Source organism: Oryx dammah, unplaced genomic scaffold, assembly GCF_014754425.2.
Source record: "Oryx dammah isolate SB20612 unplaced genomic scaffold, SCBI_Odam_1.1 HiC_scaffold_21, whole genome shotgun sequence".
In the NCBI taxonomy this organism is placed as follows: Eukaryota; Metazoa; Chordata; class Mammalia; order Artiodactyla; family Bovidae; genus Oryx; species Oryx dammah.
In genome coordinates this window covers 4,623,529-4,646,153 of record NW_024070205.1, presented here as the reverse complement: position 1 = coordinate 4,646,153, position 22,625 = coordinate 4,623,529, and the positions used below count along the sequence as shown (strand labels likewise).

General features: G+C 41.7%; 1 protein-coding gene and 1 long non-coding RNA gene across 2 annotated transcripts in view; one reads left to right on the top strand and one right to left on the bottom strand.

Annotated features, from left to right (window-relative positions):
• Positions 1–2,711, top strand: part of LOC120880384 (protein crumbs homolog 1-like) — an 87,627-nt gene extending 84,916 nt beyond the window's left edge. Inside the window, exon 4 of the mRNA XM_040263719.1 lies at positions 1,154–2,711. Coding sequence (XP_040119653.1) covers positions 1,154–1,289 — 136 coding nt within the window. The 3' untranslated portion in view covers positions 1,290–2,711. The remainder of the gene's footprint in view (positions 1–1,153) is intronic.
• Positions 378–22,361, bottom strand: LOC120880385. The gene is made up of 3 exons (XR_005725026.1): positions 22,274–22,361; positions 18,766–18,768; positions 378–1,637 (listed from the first exon to the last, which is right to left on the bottom strand). It is a non-coding gene; the product is annotated as an uncharacterized LOC120880385 (long non-coding RNA).
• Positions 22,362–22,625: the final 264 nt, after the last annotated feature.

Sequence of the window (22,625 nt, the reverse complement as noted above, 5' to 3'; positions counted from 1 at the left end):
CAAGTTCAGCAAGTACAACCTGACTTTGTCTTCCCACCAAAATAATTAACACATTTGCTATGAGATTTGTGGGAAAGGCAAAACTATGCCCCCTGGAAGGTTCTTGCAGGCAAAGGAAGAGGTAAATGGAGACTGAGTCTGTGAACTGAGGTGCACTAGCCAGGCTTGACCACAGGGCTTTGGTCTTCAATGTCTCACACGTGGTGTTTAGATTTGAAGTAGGCCTTTTTTTAATCAAAGAAATGAAATAGTGACTAGAGGATTTCTAGCTAGGAAAATTATGTATAAAAATTATAGTCACTTATATCTGCTAGTGTTTCGTTTTCCTTAGTGAATCTTAATGTCTGCATTGGTGGTACATAGACACATAGCCAGGGTGAACAGCACTGTTACTCTTTATTAAATCATAGGTGTCCTCCCCCTAGACATTATTTTATCTAAGCTGGGTGTGTAAGCCCATGATTTTTCAATACTAGATCCTCAAGGAGAGGCCATCTGAAGTGAAATAAAGTGAACGACTCTCCCGGTCAGATTCGTATTTTAGGTCTGTCAGATAATCCCATTCAATCAACGAATCATTATAAATAACATGACCAAAATATTCTTGTAATCTAGAAATAAGGAAACATAAGTCACAATTTATATAATGAGAAGCTTTCCTTTTTTCCATAATTTATTATTTCACTAGGGACCTTATTACGGGATTCTTTATATAAAGAGTGCCTCGGTGGTGTAAATCATCCTCTGCCGCCTCACCAGCACTGACCAATCTATTTCATACGGTTCAGCGGTTCTCTTCAGTATTTTCTGCCCTTTGGCATGCTGTGCTCACTCTTCATATGCACATTTAATTATCCCGACGACTCTGCGGCAAAGGCACTATTACCTTCAATCTATGGGTGAGGAGACCAAGGTATAAACAGTCATGGTTTCCAAGGAACTTTGACTGAACACTTGCTTGGGGTGAGTCTCCTTAGCTCTCCTTAACACGCTTGCTTTTACTACACACCTTGAGGGATCGTCTCTCGAAGCCTGCAAGCATATGCTTTGGGGAGGTATTAAGCCCACGCTGAGGGACAGGGGAGAGACAGAATAAGGATGCGTCATCCCCCGTGAGCACGGGCTGATGTCCCGACTTCGTTTTGCTCCCCAGGTACAGCTGTACCTGCGCAGGTAGCGGGTTCACGGGGACACGCTGTGAGACCCCACTGCCCCCTGTTGGTCACAGCAACGCCATCTGCGAGGACAGTGCTGACCGCTACACCTGCCGCTGCCGGCCTGGTGAGTGACAGCATTCCTCCCACTGGTTTTCTTTTTTTCTTTTCTTTTGCGTAGAATAGAAACAAATAACTTATGGCAAATGGAAACTAACAACTCTTGTTGCCGGAGGTTTAAAACCAACTCTTTCTTCTAGTTATCATTGTTTGATTTCATCGTGTTCTTCAGTGCTCAAACATATCTATTGCTACACTATGCATTATCTGAACTAGATTCCAAGGTGCCCAATCATCAGAATCTTCTAGAAGAAACGCAGAGGAAAAAAGTAATCAATGGAAAGGTTGATTTCAGCATGGTTTTTGTGAAGTAAAATTCACTGGAAGATGCTTCCTTGTCCTCCAAGATGTTTTCTTTGACACCTAGAACATATTAAAACCCATGAAACTCTATTAAAATCCTAAGTGCTTGTGTTGTAATTCATGGAGTCAATCAGTGTGATTGTTGATGGTCCCCACAGACAGTGTAGAATGATTTTTCAGGAATGTAAGTATTCTGCTCACCTTTTATAATGTAAAAGACAATACAAATTACACATACATAAACCATAATCTAAAATCACACTTAAGAGGTAATTGGACTTGAGCATAGAGGTGATAGGAGAGAGAATGTGACACTTGAATCAACAAGCCACTCATAAATATTGATGTGAATTTTGGCAAAAAATAACCTGCTTGACATACTTCAACCTAACTCTTACTAGGATTTTACTGCTAGAAGTGAAAGTGCATTTCGCCTCTCTTCTTTCTTGAGCCATTGGAAAACAACCAATAAGCTTGCGATTACTTAAAATCTAAGCTTACTGACCGTGTATCCCCACCTCCCCACTCATGGTATTATCTAAGGAAAAGGAGGCCCTGTAGTTGGGGGGAGGTGTGGAGACTGGGGTCAGTGCAGTCAATAGCAGCTTCTGATCAAAAGGCATCTCGTTGCCTGAGGAACATTTTACATGCTTTGGTAAAAACCAAACAAACTTAAAAGTATGAAAGGAACCTGGGAATTTGCCTGTGGCTCAGAGCTCTGTGTACCTCACGTGTCTCCCCACTTCCAGATAACGAAGAGGACGTATTTATTATCCTTTGGCCATTGGTCCTTGTCACTAGGAAACAATTTGTAACACTTGAATGAAAAAGTCACCTCCAACACTGAATTTTTTTCCAAAATGTATTATTCCATGTTCTTCTCATCAGCCAACCCTCAACACTCAACACTCTGAACAGGACCTCAGTCCAGAAGCAGGGGGTCGAGTGGACAGCTTGGGAGCAAGACGAGTCCACCATTTGTTAACTGAGTGAACTAGGGTGAATTATCCCCTTAATTCTTACATTTCTCATCCACAAATAAAGGATAGAAAAGCTATTTGTAGTATTGTTGTGAGGGGTAAAATTATAAAAATGGAACCTGGCATGTATTAAGTACTCAAAAAAAAAAAAAAAGCAACTATTATTACTACATTCTAGGTTCTACACCAGGAGGTGGAAATTGTATATGACAGATGGTTTCTGTGCTCTAAAATAGGGGTCCCCAACCTCTGGGATCTAATGCCTGATGATTTGAGGTGAGCTGATGTAATAATAAAAATAAAGTGTACAATAAATGTAATGTGCTCAAATCATCCTGAAACCACCTCCCCACCCCTCTCCAGTTCACGCAAAAATTGTCTTCCATGAAAGCAGTCCCTGATGCCAAAAAGTTGGGTCCTGCTGTTCTGAAGGGTTTGTGATGGAGTCAGGCAGCAAAGGAGAGCTGCCTAAAAAAGACCAATATGAGTCCCACTCATTCAAGCCCCAAAGATTTCACTGCCAACTAAATATATGAAGGATTAGGGGATCAAAAAGACATAGTCCCTCCTTCCAAGGAGCTTAAATTCTAGCAGGAAAACAGTGTGAAAAAATTGTGAACAGTACAATTTTTTGTGGCTCAGACAGTAAAGAATTTGCCTGCAATGCAGGAGACCCGGGTTCGATACTTGGGTCGAGAAGATCCCCTGGAGAAGGGAATGACAACTCACTCCAGGATTCTTGCCTGGACAATTCCATGGACAGAGGAGCCTAGCAGGCTACAGTCCATGGGGTTGCAAAGAGTTAGACATGACTGAGCAACTAACACTTTCACAAGAATCTCTAATAAATTCCATAAAAGGGAATAAGGGGAGAAAGTGTTTAGCGACAGCTTGACTGAGAAGGCAGCATTTTAGAAAACTTGAAAGATCGCTAAGCACACCCCAGAAATGTACCCACGAGCTGTGTGACTTTGGCCACGTCTCTGCTCTGAGCCTCAGTTTCCTCATCGACAGATAAAACAGAGATGATGATAATAATATCTGCCTCATAGTGTCATTGTGGAATGAAGTCCAGCAATACAGAAGGAGCTCCCAGCTCAGTCTAGACCACAGCAAGTCAATAAATGTCAGCCCGGCACCGGAATTAGGAGACGGGCCATTCTAGACCCTAAGGCCGGCAGGTGGTAGCTCATTGCTTGTTTAAGGATAGAAGAGAGGAAAAAAGAAAAGGGGAAGACGAAAGGGCAGCAGGAACACAGAGAAAAGAGCCCATCCAACTGTGGGGCCTGGAGAGGCTTTTCAAAATGCTGGGCTATGCAGAGCTGAGGGTGGAGGCGTGGGCTGAGGAGCAAGACGAGGCTGAAGCCAGATCACGATGTCCGCCCCTGCAAACCGTGGGGCAGTCTGGCCTGTTAATTTACGAAGAGCTCCCTGGCACTTCAGTGGAAGAACGATGGAGAGAAATAAGGCTAATCACAGGGAATCCCGTGAGACTTCTGCAGTGATTTAAATAAGAGGTAAGTCACAGCCTGGAACAAAGATGCCAGTGGCGAAGGTTGATGTGAGCATATGGATGGCCACAGGAGCCCTTTAGAGGTGGAAATGACGTGGGGATTGGGAAGGAGCACCAATTTAGGACAGTTCTGCTTCTGAGTTTCTCTCTTGGGTCACTGGGTGGATGTCGATTTTGCCTAGAGAGAAAACTCACAATGTCTTTGTACCCAGTTCTCACAGTTATATGTAAAGAGAAGGTTTATCTAAGAATCGTAGACCGTTCCTCTGGATCATGAGATGTCTGCCACTGAGCACGATGACAAGAATAAGCGCTGTAATTGCCCACAGTCCTCGTTTCAGGGCTAATTAATCACAAGTGTCGGTCACCTTAAATGCTTATCTTAAAAGTTTTCCTGCTATCCAGAAAAGATTGTTGTTTTTTTTTCTTAAAACATGTAATTTAAGAACCCTGGGGTCTTGACTCAGCATCATATTGTTTCTTTGTACAGTTTTATAGGAAAACTTGTTAGAACTATTGAATGTAGCCTTGACTGAAAGAATCTATTTATACGTCTGGTTAAAGGGAACAGCAAACAGAATCCCCACAGGGCCCAGTGGTAGGGACGGGACCCGTAATACCATAAATCAGAACCTTCCTAATGTTCAGGATAAAAATAAAAACAATGCATGAGCCGGAAAGCAAAAAAGGATTTATGAAAGTACTAAATTACTTCCTAACCTGGGCTGTGCATAAGTCTTCAAACTTAGAATGAGAAGAAAATTGAAAATAGAACTTTAGTAAGTCAACTGTAGCACAAGACGTTTATAAAAACTTGTGAAAACCATTATTTAGTGAATAGATGTAGATCCTTAAGTATGAAATAAAAACGCTTAAAAAATAAACATTCAGGCTTAAGAGACTGAGGGTTCTAGGGGTGGGGTCATGACAAAGGATTGTGGGACCCTCATCTGACATGTGCTTCCAGTTTCCTTTTCAACTCTCAATTTCTTCTTGAGAAGGTTGATAAAGACCCAGGGTTCAAATGTGACAAAAGTGTTATATGGACGAGCAGCAGAATTTGTGTTGTGGTTATGACTTGACATAGGACCCCATATAGGTTTTTATTAAAATTACATGAGCATTCATATCATGTTCTCATTATTTGCTCATTAAGAGTTCATCAACTCTCTAGTTTATTTGCTAAGCGAGGATTATCATCTAAATTGTTGATTAGTTCTGTTTGAATCTCATTCAGGAGTTGACTGAAGGCCTAGTACTCAGGTGTTGCTCAGTCCTAGCGTGGTGAGTAAAAAAACACAGTCTCTGCTTTTATGGAGCTCACAGTCTGTTGAGGGAGACAGCTACATAAATAAGTGAAAGCTATGTCGTTTGTTTAATCGCTCAGTCGTGTCCGGCCCTTTTGTGACCCCGTGGACTGCAGCCCGCCAGGCTCCTCTGTCTGTGGGATTTCTAGGCAAGAATACTGGAGCGAGTTGCTATCCCCTCGCATGGAGTGGGTTGTCATTCCCTTTTCCAGGGGATCTTCCTGACCCAGGGCTGGAACCTGTCTCCTGCATTGCAGGCAGATTCTTTACTGTCTGAGCAATCAAGTGAAAACTATATACATAAGTGAATTTTAAAAGATACCTCTAAAAATAAGCACATAATACCAATCTTTGTAAGACAATGAAAGGAAAGAATTGGGTATGTGAGAGGAAAAATGTTCTTATTTAGATCTGCCCATGAGGAAATGACATTCTGAGAAAGTAATAAAAGATCAAGTCAGAAAACTTAAGAGTTATGCAGGCAGTCTTGGAGGAGGGTTTTCTAGGGGAGGGAACGGTATTATAAAGGCCCTGGGACAAAAAACATTCTAGGGACAGACAGGAACAGATTTGGGAATGGGGCCAGATAATAAAGGGCTGGCCAGGTTAAGGATTTTGAACTTTATTCTGTGTGAAAAGTGAAGCCATTGAATGGTTTCAAAGTAAAGAAAGACCATGGTTGGATTTATAACCTTTACCACTTTGGATTGCAATTTTATTTTAAAAACATATTTTTCAGCAGTTAAGTGACCTTGCAAAGATCCGTAGGTGAAGTCATCTGTATTATAAGTCAGGTTGTGTTCCTATGGGAGCTTCGTGCATCTCTTCCATCATCTCACGAAACGGCTGGTGTGACCCTGGACACACTCCTCAGCATCATACTCGCACTTACTAAGCTGACATTTTTGGACTAGCACTACACGTAGTATGTGAATAGCCGAAATCGGTAAGAAAAACAACCTAATGGAGAAAGATATGAAATGATAAAAAATTCAAAAAATATTAAAGTCAATAACATCTGGTGAAAATGTAAAAGAAACAATGATAAGGTATGATTTTTTAACTACCCAACTGGTAAAAATTTTTGCTTGGTGTGGCAAGTGTTGACAAGGGTCTGGACCACACACACTCTTATCCTGTGCCAGTAGACACGTAACAACCTCTACAGTTTCTCCAGAGGTCGTGACCAGCATCTATTAAAATTTGAAATGCCCATAACCTATAACCCAGAAATTCCACTCCTAGCATAGACCCCAGTGTTGCACTCAGACATTTGCACAAGCCACATATATGATGCTATTCAATACAATATTGTAATAGCAAAAATGTATACAAATCCCCTAAGGGAATGGAATGGTCAAATTATACACACCTATGTTACGGACTACTTGGCAATAGTTAAAAATTATGAGTCAGCTCTATATTTCTAACATGGATAGATTGTGCAAGGGAGTAAAGAAACCAAGCCGTACCGCACGATGCGGGCAGTCAGGACAGTTCCAGGTACGTTAATGCACACAATGAACAGACACATATATGGTTTTAACAGGTGCATATGTTGGTAAAACCACAGAAAATAGTTCTGGCAGGGACTTTCTTTTATATTTAATATCCAAATATTTTATAAAATACTAAATCATTCATGTTTTATTGTTTTTATTCTTGTCCCTAGTAAAATGACCCAGCTAAATCCATTCAAATACAAAATGGTTTTTTCTTCTGTCTCGCGGTGTGTAAGGAAATCATTTACCTCTGCTTCGAGGTTTAAGAGAAGCACTGAGGCTTGGCTACGTGCTTTCTGCTGTGTGTGCTGTGTACTAAGTCGCTTCAGTCCTGTCTGACTCTTTGCAATGCTGAGCCTGCCAGGCTCCTCTCTTCATGGGCTTCTCCAGGCAAGGATGCTGGAGTGGGTTGCCATCTCCTCCTCCAGGGAATCTTCCCAACCCAGGGACTGAACCCACTTCTTTTACGTCTCCTGCGTTGGCAGGCGAATTCTTTACCACCAGCACCCACCTGCAGTCTGCTGACTTTACATCTATACTCTGGAAAAAAAAATATATATTTTTTTTTGCTTAGCATTCAAACAGTTGGAATGTTTGAAGAACTGGAGTTTAGTTAAAACTTCCAGCTTAAGTCAAGATGATCCTGAAGCCCCTTCATCCTTCTTTGTTGTGTTGGGTGGTACCATGGAAGTGACTCCACTGTTGCTCTTAACGTTCACGGAAGCCCCCTTTATCAGATCCCCTTGCCGGCTCTTCGAGGGGGGCCCAGCACCTGTTACCTGGCGCCACGCGGTGGCCAGCCTCCAGTCAGGCGCGTGCTCCATGGCTGAGGAGCTCTGAGCCCGCAGCCTCTCTGGCTGTTTATCCTGCAGCATACACGGGCGCGCAGTGTGAGAACGACCTCGATGGATGCGGGAGCGGCCCCTGCAAGGCCGGCGGGCGGTGCGTGGAGCTGTCCTCGGAGACGGGGCGTGAGCGCCTGGCCCCGCTGCTGTCTGCATCCTGCCGCCCCGAAGCCTCCCGTTACGTCTGCATCTGTCCACCCGGACTCACAGCTAAGGCCCGGCGCGGGGGAGACGCTTTGCCTTTCTAGCATTGCTAGCAGATCTTGCATTCACCCAGAGAGCAGGGCTGTGTAACCTCTGTGCCCTGGTGCAAAGGGTCCCCCTGGTGGGCCTGGAAAATACCTCATTTCACCTATCGTAATTCCTCAGATCATGAGGAAAATGTTAAAAACAGGGGTAGAAGAGGCGTAGGAAAGGGGAAATACTTGTATGCTTTATCCTGGGGAATTAGAAGCCAACTCAAGCTCTTCACCTTAGAGAGAGAAAAGTTTAGAGTTTTTGTGTCATTAAATTTTATAATGATGTTACATTTTATGTTATTCAGATTTGCTTAAAAAGTTAGCGTATTTATATTTACACTGAGAACAATTATCTAGTCTCAAGTAATCAACTATTCTATAGCGAAAGTTGTTCCCCATATCAAATTTAAAGGACTCTGTCTTATTCTACAATATTCTTACTCTAAACCCAGTGGAAATTTGCATGAACAGTTGTGTTTGTGTCTGTTCCCATTTCTGAAACTTTTCAGAAGTTTGGAGACAGTCCTGTATTTGATGATGAGTAGCAATTACCTGGAGAAGACAATGGCAACCCACTCCAGTGTTCTTGCCTGGAGAATCCCAGGGACGGGGGAGCCTGGGGGGCTGCCGTCTATGGGGTCACACAGAGCCGGACACGACTGAAGCGACTTAGCAGCAGCAGCACCAATTACCTACAGTTGCATAGATACCGCTGAGAAAACTAATTGCAAGCTAGATTTCTACCGTATTTCTCTCTCAATAGATCCAGTGATAACTGAGAGCAATATTTCAGCTGCTGTTGGGGGTTTCTGAGAAAAGTGAATAAGGAATAAGAAAAAAGGGGGTGATGGGTCTATTTACACTTAGTATTCCCTTTCTTTTAATGTCTCCGTTTTTATGTGCAATGACCTTTGTTTCTTGGCAGTGTTTGCTGTAAAGTTGCTGTAGAGAATGTCCTAATTCACTGTCCCCTCTGTGAAAACACATAGGAGAAAAGTCTCGCCTGTGTCAACGTCAGGAGCAGTGTAGTTCCTCCTGAATAGCTTCTAGCTTGCATGCTTTTCCACTTAGTAAAAGGTGTGCAAATAAATCTCGGTAAATGAAAAAAAGCATGAAATAAATCTTGCAATACATCGCATTTCCCAACAGTGTAAGATGCTGGAAATCATATAGGTAAGTGGTTCTACAAGCATATAGGTTTTTCTGATAAGATGTTTCTGTATTTACCCCACCCTTGGGATCGTTTACGTTTCCTGTTCTGTTTCTTAGGGAACAATTTATTGTTCTGTTTCTTTTCTTAGTTGCCTTATTTTCTTGTATTTTCTGAACTGCACGATCTTGGTGTAGTGTAAGTGATTTTGTTAACCACCGTAAGTTCTTCTTGAAACAAGGTAAGGGAGTTATAAATGTTTTTTTCTTGGGTGTAAGGTTATAAAGAGGAGATTCTATCAAAGTCAGAGGCCTCTGCTAATGTTGCCTCATCAGATAAAAGAACATGGCTGACCGATGTATTTGCAGATCCAAACAAGAGAGGCAATAAAATGCCCCAGGAAAGTGTGTTGGCCTTGATTTCTGAGGAGCAGCTGAGAATGACTACATGAGTTAAAAGAAGTCCTGGGCTGCCCCAGGTATGGCTTCCTGACCTCACTCACTTTCCATTCATGTGACTTCCAAAGAGGGTTCTCAGAATCAATTGTCCTTCAGATGGTGATTCAGGGTCACATGCATGCTAGTCGCTCAGTCCTGTCTGACTCTGCGACCCCACAGACTATAGCCTGCCAGGCTTCTCTGTCCATGAGATTTTCCAGGCAAAAACACTGGAGTGGGTTGCCATTTCCTTCTCCAGGGGATCTTCCCAACCCAGGGATCGAACTCTCCTCGCCTGCATTGGCAGGCAGATTCTTTACCACCGAGCCACCTGGGAAGCCCCTTTGTAAGCTGACTCATATACATCTTATACATAATTTGTTAAAAATACCTTATACATATTTTGTTAGATTTATACCTAAGTATTTCATTTCTGGAGTGTCCCTATAAATGGTACTGTGTTGTTAATTTCAAATTCCATGTGTTCACTGCTGTTACGTAGGAAAGCGATTGACTTTTGACTTTTATATATTAACCTTGTGGTCAGATACCGTGCTATAATCATTTATTAGTTCTAGGATTTTTTTTTCAGTTCTTTCATATTTTTGACATGAACAATCATGTTCCTGCCTTTTAAAAATATTAATATTTATACAGAATGCCTTTTTCCATCCTTATACTTTCAACTCTTTTGTCGTTTAATTTGAAGTGAGTTTCTTTTAAATGTCATAATAAAAAAGCGTATTATTGCATCATGCTTTTTAAAAACTGTTTTTCAATCTCTGCTTTTTAGTTAATATATTTAGACTATCTACTTGGACATAATTATTGATGTGGTTGGGGTAAACTCTGCCATTTTATTATTTGTTTTCTCTTTGATTTCTTTGTTTCTCTTTTCTTACCTTTCTATGGGATAGTTGACCATTTTTTAAGGTTTTCATCTTGATTTAGTTCTATTATTTTAGATGTATTATCTATTTTTCATATACACAATATGGCTCTTTTGCCTATTACAATGTACACATGTAATTCATAGCCGATTGTTATTAACATTTTACAGTTTTGGGTGAAGCAGAGGAAAACTCTTTTTCCATTTAGGTCTCTTTATCTTCCCCACTTTAAAGTATCATTGTCTTGAGGATAAGATGCTATTCTAATTCTTATTTTAATCATTACATGTAATTTAGAAAGTTTATGAAAAGAAGGGTGTTCTGTGCTGTTTACATGCCCTCCCCATTGTTCTTTCTTTCTGCCTTGTGCCTCAAGATTCTTATGCTACTAGTTCCTTTCTGTTCAAAGAACTTCCTTTAGCTTTTCTTTAAGAGTTGGTGTGCTAGTGATGATTCTTTTAGTTTTCATTTGCTGCTGCTGCTGCTGCTAAGTCACTTCAGTCGTGTCCGACTCTGTGTGACCCCATAGACGGCAGCCTACCAGGCTCCCCCGTCCCTGGGATTCTCCAGGCAAGAACACTGGAGTGGGTTGCCATTTCTTTCTCCAATGCATGAAAGTGAAAAGTGAAAGTGAAGTCGCTCAGTCATGTCTGAGAAAGTCTTTATTGCCCATTTATTCCTGAAAGATAGTTTGTTGAATATAGAATTCATGGTTGACAATTCTTTTCTTTAAGCATTTGAGGAAATATACATCTCCCCCTTCTGCACTCCATTTTTCGAGTAAGAAGTCCACTCTCTTTGAAATTCATGGTCCCCAGTAGATAGTGCATCTTTCCTCTGACTCCTTGCAGAGAACAGTTATGGAGTGACAACACCTTGAGCTCTATCTTTCGTTTTCAGAATTTTATTTATGAATGTATCTCTGTGTCTATTTTTTTTTTCCAATTTGAAATTCACTCAACTTTTCAAATCTGTGGATGTATGTCTTTTGCCAAATTTAGGATGTCTTTAGCCAAGTTTTTCCTTTATTGCTCTTTCAGCCCTAGTCTCTTTCTTCTGCTGCAACTCTGATAACGTAAACTTTGTGTTTTTTCCTGTTTTTTCACAGATTCCTGACTTCTGTTAATTTTCCCCTCTTTTTTGTTTAGAATGGGTAAATTTATTGATCTGTCCTCAAAATTCACAGATTTTATTTTCTTTCATCTCCTCTCCACTATTGTGCCCATCCAGAGAATTGTTTCTCCTATTTTATTTTCCAGTTTTATAATTTCCATATTTTATCATCTAATTATTTGCTGATATTGTCTATTTTTCCTTTTACTCAAGAGAATTTGTAATTGCTTATTAAATCATTTTATAATGGTACTTTAAATCTTTGTCAGATAGTTTAAAAATATGATTCAGCTCAGATTGAGTTGATGACATCAATTCACTTTCTTTTCTCACTCAAGTTGTAGTTTTCCTAATTCTTTGGTATGATGGGTGATTTCTCAGTTGTATCTAGGACATTTGGGGCATTATGTTAGGAAACTATTAGTCTTATTTGAATTTTTAAAATTTTATCAGGCAGTCAGATTCCTCGTTTTGACCAGCAGGTCATAGTCTACTCCTGTGGGCTCTGCAGGCCCAATGACCAGTTAGATTTCAGAGTCCTGGCAGTGTTATTTTGGTCTGCTTGGTACATCCGGTGCCACTTGGGCTCCCATGGATCTCTGCTGATGGTATAAATGACACAGTTTACTTTTTGCAAGCTGTACACGTTTGCAGTTCTATCACTTGTTAGATTAAAATAAATTTCCATCATGATGAAAAGTGTAATTGTGAATAATACATTTAATGACAGCCCTCCATTCAAAGAAACCATTAGATTTGTTAAATATAGCTACAAGCTTTTTCCGGTTTTAAAATTATAATTAAGGATGTATCTCTCGCTGTTTACTCCGTGTACAGTTACATTCCACATTGAAAATAGTCATGGTTGCATATTTAATGCAATTTCTAACTTTCTATAATGAAAAAAGTGAAATATATCAAAGTAGAAATTAACTGAGATTCCCAGAGAGACAGAAATAAAGAGAGCTCCAAGCCATGGGATGGGAAACAGAGAAGGCACGGGCAAAAGGGGCAGGTTTGGCACTGAGTCGTCAGTCGTGTCCGACTCTGTGCGACCCAATGGACTATAACCTGCCAGGCGCCTCTGTCCCTGGATTCTCCAGGCAAGAATATTGGAGTGGATGGCTATCCCCCTCTCCAGGAAATCTTCCCGACCCAGGGATCGAACCTGGATCTCCTGCATTGCAGGCAGAGTCTTTCCTCTTCTCTAATTATCTCAAAGCCATTAAACATATTCTTCGGCAAAATTTCCTCACATACCACCATAGCCATTTTGTGCCTATAGCGGCAGCGCTCAACTTGTAATGAGAATGGTGGATAAAGACTTAATTTAAAGTCTGTTTACTTAAACCCACATAGATAACTTTAATGGTAAACTAAATAAATCTATAACTGGGGAAGGCCTGTATTTGAAAAACACTGTTCAGTTTAGTCCAAAACTATAAATTATCTTTATTTTGTATGACCATCCTTGACCGCTGCTAGAAAGAATGTTGGCTGCTTCTTTCTGTCATGTTTTAACTTTTGACTCTGGGGCACTGGACTCAGTTCTAGGGATATAATGATGAAAATACATGGTCTCTTCCCAAAAGAAAGTGAAAGAGCAAGAGGAAAAAAAAGAGGCACAAGAATATAAGACAATACAGTAACTGCCACAGTGAAGCCGTAAAAAGGTACAGCCAGAGAAATCAGGAAAGAAGACCTATGTCTGCTATTTATGTCAGATAGAATTTAGTGGAAATTCCAAGAATCCAGATGACTTAGTAGTATTTTAATACAAATGATCGCGTTACTTCTAAACATTAAGAAAGGATGTTGTGACCCCTGTGCTTACCCTTGAGGCCTGTGTTCTAAGCTAAATTGGAAACAATTGACTCATGTTTTTAATGTGAACATTTTGTTTCTGTTTATCAAAATGTGGTGATAAAACCTCTAACAAGTTTCCCAACGGCTCATAAGCCAAGTCCAATTTTCAGCTCTAACTTTCACTCGCCACCTCCAATTAGCGTCTCCTCCATCGAAGAGCAGCACCGTCGCTGGTCTCTGGAATGCTTCCTGTTGCCTCCGAGGTGGGAATCTTCTTCTGTCTCACCCATCTGCTCTGTGCATGGGAAGAACTGAGCCGTGCAGCAGGGAATCCTGCGAAGTCCTGGCTTCAAACCTCAGGCAGAAATAGCGGGGTTCTCAACAGTGAACACCCCGATGAGAGCCACCTGGCAGAGTGACTGCACACGGGGCCCCTCGTGATCAGGTTCATCCGCCTCCAACACAGTGTTGCTAAAAATGAAGTGTTCACTTCTCCTTAAAAGTTAAATCCTGTCATTCTACCCAAATCCAACTAAAATAGACACAGAGGGCTGAACATGTAACATGGAAAGCTTCCTATATTCGTGAAGCGATGAAGCAAGCATATGGGGCCATCAGCAGCTCCTGCCCACAGAGAAATCGTCCACAGAGTTCGTTCCTTTGTTGATTCAGGCTCGCTGTTCTTAGAGGTGTACTTTTCCTCTAATTAATAATTCCAAGTTTGAGACTATAAGTCCTAAATAACTTGAACAGCTATTAGATGTACATGTAAAGCTGTAACCCGAGAAGAGCACAGTTTGCTTTCATCCTTATTTACTTAATGAAGTGTTTATTAATATTTTCAACAGATTCATCCAGTTCATTTACCTTTGCTTTTACTATGAATTTTAACATCTATGAACAAAACCCTTCATAGCACAGGTATGAGCACATTTCTGCATGTACTACTCTTAATTTAGCTGTCTCAGCTCTAACAGTTAGGAAAGGCGTGTCACCACCTTATATACCCATTGATTTTTAAAATCATCTTCATTATGCTTACTACCTACTCTCTACGAAGGTATCTTGTAGGGAAAATTAACAGTCATGATTTAGACGGTCAAATTCAGGCCAGATACAGAGATGGCCGCATCTGTGAGACCCTCAGGACAGAGATAGATAATAACGGTGTCTCGGGTTGTGGCTTTATTGCTTTTCCGTTGTTGCTGTTTAGTCACTCAGTTGTGTCCAGTTCTTTTGTGACCCCATGGACTTTGTAGCCCACCAGGCTCCTTGTCCGTGGGATTTTCCAGGTGAGAATACTGAAATAGATTGCCATTTTCTTCTTCAGATGACCTTCCTCACCCAGGGATGGAACCTGTTCCTCCTGCGGTTGTGGGCGGATTCTTTACCACCTGGGAAGCCCTTGGCTGCTTTATTAGGTTAGCATTATTTTGTTGACATAACGTGAAACAAGCTAAGGAAAGCTCTCAAATGGATAATCAGCAGATAGATGTCACTTCTCCAAGTATTCTGGCCAACATGCATTAGGAAAAGAAAGCTTTCTAAAACAGAAGAATGAAGCCGTGGCAAATCCTTCACCTTGAAGTTCATAATTAAATTCTCCATAATCCACATTGTTGTGCCACTGGTGCGACTGGTATTCTGTTTTTGTGTGAGAAATGCGGGCCACCACCATTTATAGGACCTGTAAGGGAAGTTCAGTTCAGTTCAGTTTAGTCACTCAGTTGTGTCTGAATCTTTGCGACCCCATGAATCGCAGCACACCAGGCCTCCCGAGCTCCCAGAGTTCACTCAGACTCACGTCCATCGAGTCAGTGATGCCATCCAGCCATCTCATCCTCTGTCGTCCCCTTCTCCTCCTGCCCCCAATCCCTCCCAGCATCAGAGTCTTTTCCAATGAGTCAACTCTTCGCATGAGGTGGCCAGAGTACTGGAGTTTCAGCTTCAGCATCATTCCTTCCAAAGAAATCCCAGGGTTGATCTCCTTCAGAATGGACTGGTTGGATCTCCTTGCAGTCCAAGGGACTCTCAAGAGTCTTCTCCAACACCACAGTTCAAAAGCATCAATTCTTTGGTGCTACACTCCCCAATAATAGCCAGGTGTTGTTAGAGCAAGAACTAGAAGTGGATGTTCAGAGACGAGGTTGAAGATACTAGGAGCTGGGTTTATGGGAGTCCACCCTGCATGCCTGCACACAGCCTGGCATCGGTTGCTTTGCTGCTGGTGAGGACAGCTATCTGCAAACCCCAATCCATTCATTCCCTGCTGCTCAGGTTCCCCCAGAGTTTCTTTAGGCATGCTAATCTTCAGAGGAGAAGGGGGCAACAGAGGATGACATGGGTGGCTGGCATCATTGACTCAATGGACATGAGTTTGAACAAACTCCAGGAGATGGTGAAGAGCAGGGAAGCCTGGCGTGCTGCCTTCCACGGGGTCTCAAAGAGTCAGACATAACTTAGCAACTGAACGACAACAACAGTGTTAAGAAAGAATAGTATTAGTGACCTCCACCTGACTTCATCAAAGATTATAGCTCTTTAACCAAAGGCCACTGCTGTGTTCTGTATTGAGAGGCCGTCTCTCGACAGGCACATGGAAGATACTTCAGAAGCACCTTTTCCTCCGTCACGCACCCTTCTCTAACCATGTACACACACACATTTTTCTGGAGTTTACTCCAGCCCTGAGCAGCTCAGGTCCCAGGCCCCAGGACAGCATTAAACCTTAGATCAACCAAATGTACTAAGGAGTTAGGTCTGTTTTTATAGTAAAAGGTTCTCTTATCCCTGCTCTTGGTGAAAACCAGCCCTCCTTCCACAGCAGTCCTCTTCCACCTCTCCCTGCTCAGTCATTGAGCAAGTATTCTTGGGAAGGCTGGAGTCAGGGTTGGTTATAAGTCTGTTTAAAGCTCCTCACCATGAGTTGCAAGTCTACTTATTTGGCACTCATAGGCATCCAGCACCCCAGGTGTTTTCATCCAGGCCAGGCAAGCCCTGGTCTCTGATGCCAAAATGCTCTGTACATTGCCTAATTTCACCTGATTTCCCATCCTTTTCTGACCTGCCTACTATATGCTAAAGGTCTCAACATTTATTATAAACTCCATTATCACTCTCCTTACCTCTTTTTAATTTTTTTATTATAGTATAATTGATTTACAATGTTGTGTTAGTTTCAGGTGTATAGCAAAATGATTCTGGCATGTATATATATATGTGTGTGTGTGTGTGTATACCTATATACACACATGTATTTCAGATTATTTTCCATTATAGGTTATTATAAGACATTGAATACAGTTACCTATTTTATAGTAAATCTGCTGCTTATTTATTTTATGGATAGCAGTTTTGTACCTGATAATCCCAAATTTCTAATTTATCTCTTTTTGACCCCTTTCCCCTTTGGTAATCATAGGCTTGATTTCTATGTCTATGAGTCTGTTTCTTTCTTTTTTGTTATTCCTTAAAAAGAATTTTCTTTTAGAATATAGTTGATTTACAGTGTTGAGTTAGTTTCAGGTGTACATCAAAAAGAATAAAATGCTTAGGAATAAACCTATCCAAGGAGGCAAAAGACCTGTACTCAGAAAATTGTAAGGTACTTATGAAAGAAATAAAAGATGACACAAACATATGGAAAGACATACCATGTTCTTGGACTGGAAGAATCAATACTGTGAAAATGACTCTACTACCCAAAGCAATCTATAGATTCAGTGCAATCCCTAGCAAATTGCCAATGGCATTTTTCACAGAATGAGAACAAAAAATTTTACAATGTGTATGGAAACACAGAAGGCCATACATAGACAAAGAGATACTGAGAAAGAAAAATGGAGTTGGAGGAATCAGGCTCTGATTTCAGACTATACTCCAGAGCTACAGTAATAGATCGATGGAACAGGATTAACGTCCAGAGATAAGCCCATGCAACTATGGTCACCTAATCTACTACAAAGGAGGTGGGAATGCACAATGGAGAAAAGACAATCTCTTCAATAAGTGGTATTGGGAACTGGACAGCTACTTGGAAAAGAGTGAAATTAGAACACCCCTAACACCATACACAAAGATAAATTAAAAATGGATTAAAGACCTAGATGTAAGGCAAGATACTACAAAACTCTTAGAGGAAAATATGGGCAGAACACTCTGACATTAATTTTGAGCTGTCTCTTAGAGTAATGAAAATAAAAACAAACAAAAGGCACCTAACTAAACTTAAAAGATTTTACACAACAAAGGAAACAATCAACAAAACAAAAAGACAGCTCTCAGAATGGAAGAAAATATTTGCAAATGAAGTAACAGATAAGGGATTAATCTCTAAAATACACAAACTCATGTTGTATATATAATATTGAGTTCTTGAAGCTCAATATTAAAACAAACAAACAATTGAAAAATGAGCGGAAGATCTAAATAGAGATTTTTTTTTTCCAGAGAAGTCATACTGAAAAAGTAAAGCACATACTAAAAGGCTCAAAAGCACATGAGAAGATGCACAGCTTCACTAATTATTAGAGAAATACAAATCCAAACTACAGTGAGGTATCACCTCACACGGTCAGAATGGCCATTATCAAAAGTCTACAACCAGTAAATGCTGGAGAGGGTGCAGAGAGAAGAGGACCCTTCTACACTGTCGGTGGGGATGTAAGCTGGTACTGCCACCGTGGACAACAGTATGGAAGTTCCTTTAAAAACTTGAAATAGAGCTACCCTATGACCCAGCAACCTCCCTCCATAACCTCTTTTTCAAACATTTCTTTCACCTACATGCTTTAGCTACAATCTAGCTATATTCTCAGAATGCTATTTTTCTGCAATGCTTGTAAATGGTGGGGTTTTTTTATTCTTCTCCAAAATCCCATCTTTGACTGGTTCCCAAAGTCAACTTCTACCTCTAGGCAATTGCTCCTTCCTCTTCATTCAAAACCCCACTCATTTGAAAGGATGTGTCTTCATATACGGGCTGGTGTCTGATATCTCAGACGGTGAGGAATCTGCCTGCGGTGCAGCATGAAGCCACGTACATGCAGCCTCTCCTTATTGTGGTTTTCCTCTCATCCCCTGTACCTTTCCATCAGCCACTGAAGAGTTTACTATCTCACTCCTCTCCTCATTCTTGGAGACGCGTATAGAATACTCCTGCAAGCATCATTTCCCAGTCATTCGACCTCCTTGTTTCCAAATGACTCTGACTGCTACCTGGCTACTTCCATCCACTTCTGTGGTCATGATCTAGACCTTATTGTCACCAATAACTCATGCAAAACCTCACTTTCCATTCTTCTATTCTCTGACCACAGCCTCCACTTTTCCAGTTCATTTACATGCCAACACTTTTTCACTGCACCTCGTCAGTTGTTCCAACCAATTTTCTACTCATTGCCTTACCTTCTGTCTCAGCTAAGACTTCATGGTCTAACCCTACAACTATTTCCTTGCGGGTAACCTCAGCTCCCCTGATCCTGTCTCTCTCCATTGTACTTACCTGGCAAAAGTACACGTGTGATTAAACTTCACACTTCAACTTCTTCACTCCTACAAGCAATTTGAGCATGGCTGGAGAAAAACTCACAACTCAAACACTCAACTCACAAATATTGCTTTAAATCTATGACCAAAAATTTCAAGGAGTTTCCTAGCCCTTAGACAATACTCCCTTAAGAGTTCTACTTCCCAAGATGACCTTTTTATACTTTCTCTTTCTTCAAACTTCGATTAACTCCTCCCTCACTGTTACCCTCCATTGATTATCAGGTATCTAATTTCATTCAGAGAAGAACCACCTCATCTTCCCTCCACTAAATCTGTTGTTGGATCTGAGGTTTGGTTCTATCCTGCTTGCAAGTTAGCTCATAGTTTAGCATGTTCCTGCTTCATGGATGCTGGAAGAAGATGTAAGGGTTTTGAGTAAGGGGGAGAAAGGCACGCACAACAGTCAGCATGGGCAATGTGTTTACACTGTTTTCTTTTGCACTCAGTCCGTGTGGGGTTGACACACTGTGGGCCCAGGTGAAAATTACACAGATGCAAATAGGGAACACTGAGATGACAATTCACTGTTTCTATAGCAAGCAGTGTGGAGCCTGTTCTTTGTCCTAGAGGGAGATTTTACATGACTTCATCTTCAGAGTTGCTTCCTACCATCAAATCCTGAGAAATGGGCTGGGTAAAGGGAAGTCAGAGCCTTTCATTCTTGGCTTTCCCAGCAAGGGACTACAAGGATGCACAGGGTCCAGGAATCCATCCCATGGTCTGACACTTTCAAGGGTGAGTGCAAGTTTTGTCTGAATATGCCACTTCACTAGCCAACTTGATTAATCTGACTGGGGTCAAATCTGATCTAGTTCCCTCATTTAGCATTTGGTTAAGGATATTGTCATCAGAACTCTCGGAAACAGGATGAGGTCAGTTTGCAGTGTTGACTTCAGTTCCTCTCTTCAAGGTCCTGGACTCAGCCAACTGGGAATAAATCCTAAGGGCATCAGTGGGCCTTATTTCAGTTAAGATGTAGTCCAAAGCCAGTCAGTGACCCACACAAGGAGTTTAGACTGACCTGCAGATCTTTGATGTTTTTACAGGAGCAGAAGATGAGTAACACTTGCCCCCAAAGGCGGACATTCTCCCACATACAGATCCATAATATCAAGGACCACAGTTTGCTCTGGTTTGGAATTTGTTGTTAAACTTGATTTAGATGATTGCTACAATGGTTTAGCTAACTGGTACATTGGAGAGCATCACTGAATAGTTTCTGCCTCGACTACTGTATAGGACAATCCAGAGCTTCTTGGCCATCAGGAGAGGCATGTGGATTTTTGCCATTAAGATCAAAACAAGATTGTAGGGGGGCCTTCCCTGCTGACTCAGTGGTAAAGACCCTACCCAGCAATGCAGGAGACATAGGAGATGCAGATTCGATCCTTGAGTCAAGAAGATTCCCTGGAGGAGGAAATGGCAACCCACTCCAGTATTCTCACCTGGAGAATTCCATGGACAGAGGAGCCTGGTGGGCTACAGTCCGCAAGGTTGCAAAGAGTCGGCCATGACCAAGCACCTGTGCATGCATGCCTTTGTCTATACAGATACAAGGCTGAGAGGGGGTGGGTTCAGGAACCACCTTTGGTGGTGTCAGGCATGCGGAACAGTTTAGGACCAGCTGGCTGTGTCCAAGGAGTTTTTCTGTTTCTACAGCATGTAGGCAGGGATGATGACCCCAGTAGCAAGTTAAATGGTCAGCTGCATCTGCTGCTAGATTCACCCGACCATAGGATTGTTTGGCCAGCTAGCGGCACTGAGTCCAAGGGACAAGCATAGTGAGCTCAAAGTGCCCACCCCCGAACCTCCTGGGGTCTGAAGTGTCGGTCCTCAGATGCTGGGGTTGGGGGGATTCTCCCTCCATGGCCCCAAGACTGGAGTGTCTTCCCAGGACCTGTAACTCTACCTTGTCTCTGACCATCTACATACAACATCTTTCAGGGAGTGGTTCAGTTCAGTAAGGTTCAATCACTCAGTCGTGTCCAGCTCTTTGTGACCCCATGGACTGCAGCACACCAGAATTGGTGATGGACAGGATAATTCTCTGAGCTTCCTCAAACTCATGTCCATCAAGTCAGTCCATCCAACCATCTCATCCTCTGTCGTCCCCTTCTCCTTCTGTCTTCAATCTTTCCCAGCATCAAAGTCTTTTCCAGTGAGTCAGCTCTTCACGTCAGGTGGTGAAAGTATCAGCATCAGTCCTTCCAGAGAATATTTAGGGCTGATTTCCTTGCAGGGAGTGGGGTCATATGTAAATAGGAAAAGGTAATTTTTAAAAATCTGCAGAGGTCCATTATACTTTCCAATATGGCCCAAGCAGGCTACTACTGTAGGAGGAATTCGTGGGCAATGTTTTCAACCAAGCATCATGGTCGTTATGATGTAGGACAATGTTATTTCAGGAAAGAATCGGAATTCAGTTTGAGTCCCTTAGCATCTCCTTTGGGGTGGGGGAGCTCCACTCAGAGTGGGTACAAAGCAAGCTGGTCATTAGGGGAAAGAAAGAGGCTTCAGGTGCATTAATGGTGAGGGCAGAATCATGAATTTTCAAACTAGGTTTATATAACACCTCACCTCTTTCATCTTGATCATTACCCAAGAGGTAGCCTACAAGGGATTAATCTTTTCATGCCCAAACTGCCTTAATAAGGTGTGTGGACCAGGAAGAGGTGATGGAGATAAAGTCAGAATCATTTGGGGTTGGTTTGCAGTTACACTCCTGGGGCATATATCTGAAAAAAAAGACAAAAAGTCTAATTTGAAAAGATATGTGCACCCCCAATGTTTATAGCAGCATTGTTCACAATTGCCAAGATATGGAAGCAACCTAAGTATCCATCAACACAGATGAATGGCTACACACACACACACACACACACATACACACACAGCACACACACACACACACACACAGCACACACACAGCACACACAGACTACTCAGCTATAAAAGAAGAATGAAATGTTGCCATTTGTAGCAACACGGATGGACTTGGAGGGCGTTGTGCCAAGTGAAATAAGTCAGAGAAAGGCAAATACTGTATGGATTCACTTATGTGTGGAATCTATAAAATACAGCAAATGAATGAATATAACAAAAAAAAGAAACAGACTCACAGATACAGAGAACAAAGGAGTGATTACCAGTGGGGAGACAGAAGGGGAAACACAGGGATAGGGGATAAAGAGGTCAAACTATTAGGTATAAAATAAGGTGCAAGGATATATTTATAACACAGGGAATAAAACCCATGTTTTATAACAACTGAAAAGGGAGTATAACCCTTAAATACTGTGAATCACTATGCTCTATACCTGGGACTTAAATAATGTCAATGCAACTTTTAAAAAGTCTATGCCACCTCTCAATGGTGTAAGCAGCCTTATCAGAGAATGAAGAAGTGTGGAATGTCCATTGTTGACCTTGACTTGCTGTCCCTTATTGGGTGCCTCTACCAAAAAAAAAAAAAAAAAAAGCCTCTGTCAGATTGCAGATGTTCTGGAAAGCTGAAAACAAGAGTCAGCTGACCGGACTGTAATAGCCACAGCATAACCTGAAAATGTCTAAGTGACAAGATGCCAACATCAGTCCCCAAGGAGGGTCGGAGAGCCAGTGGTCAGTTTTGTAGGAGGAGACAGGGAAGACGCTCCTCTGTGAAGTGTGGTCTCCTTCACTGCAGAACCACTGGGCCTCTTTTGGCAGGAGTCAGGCTC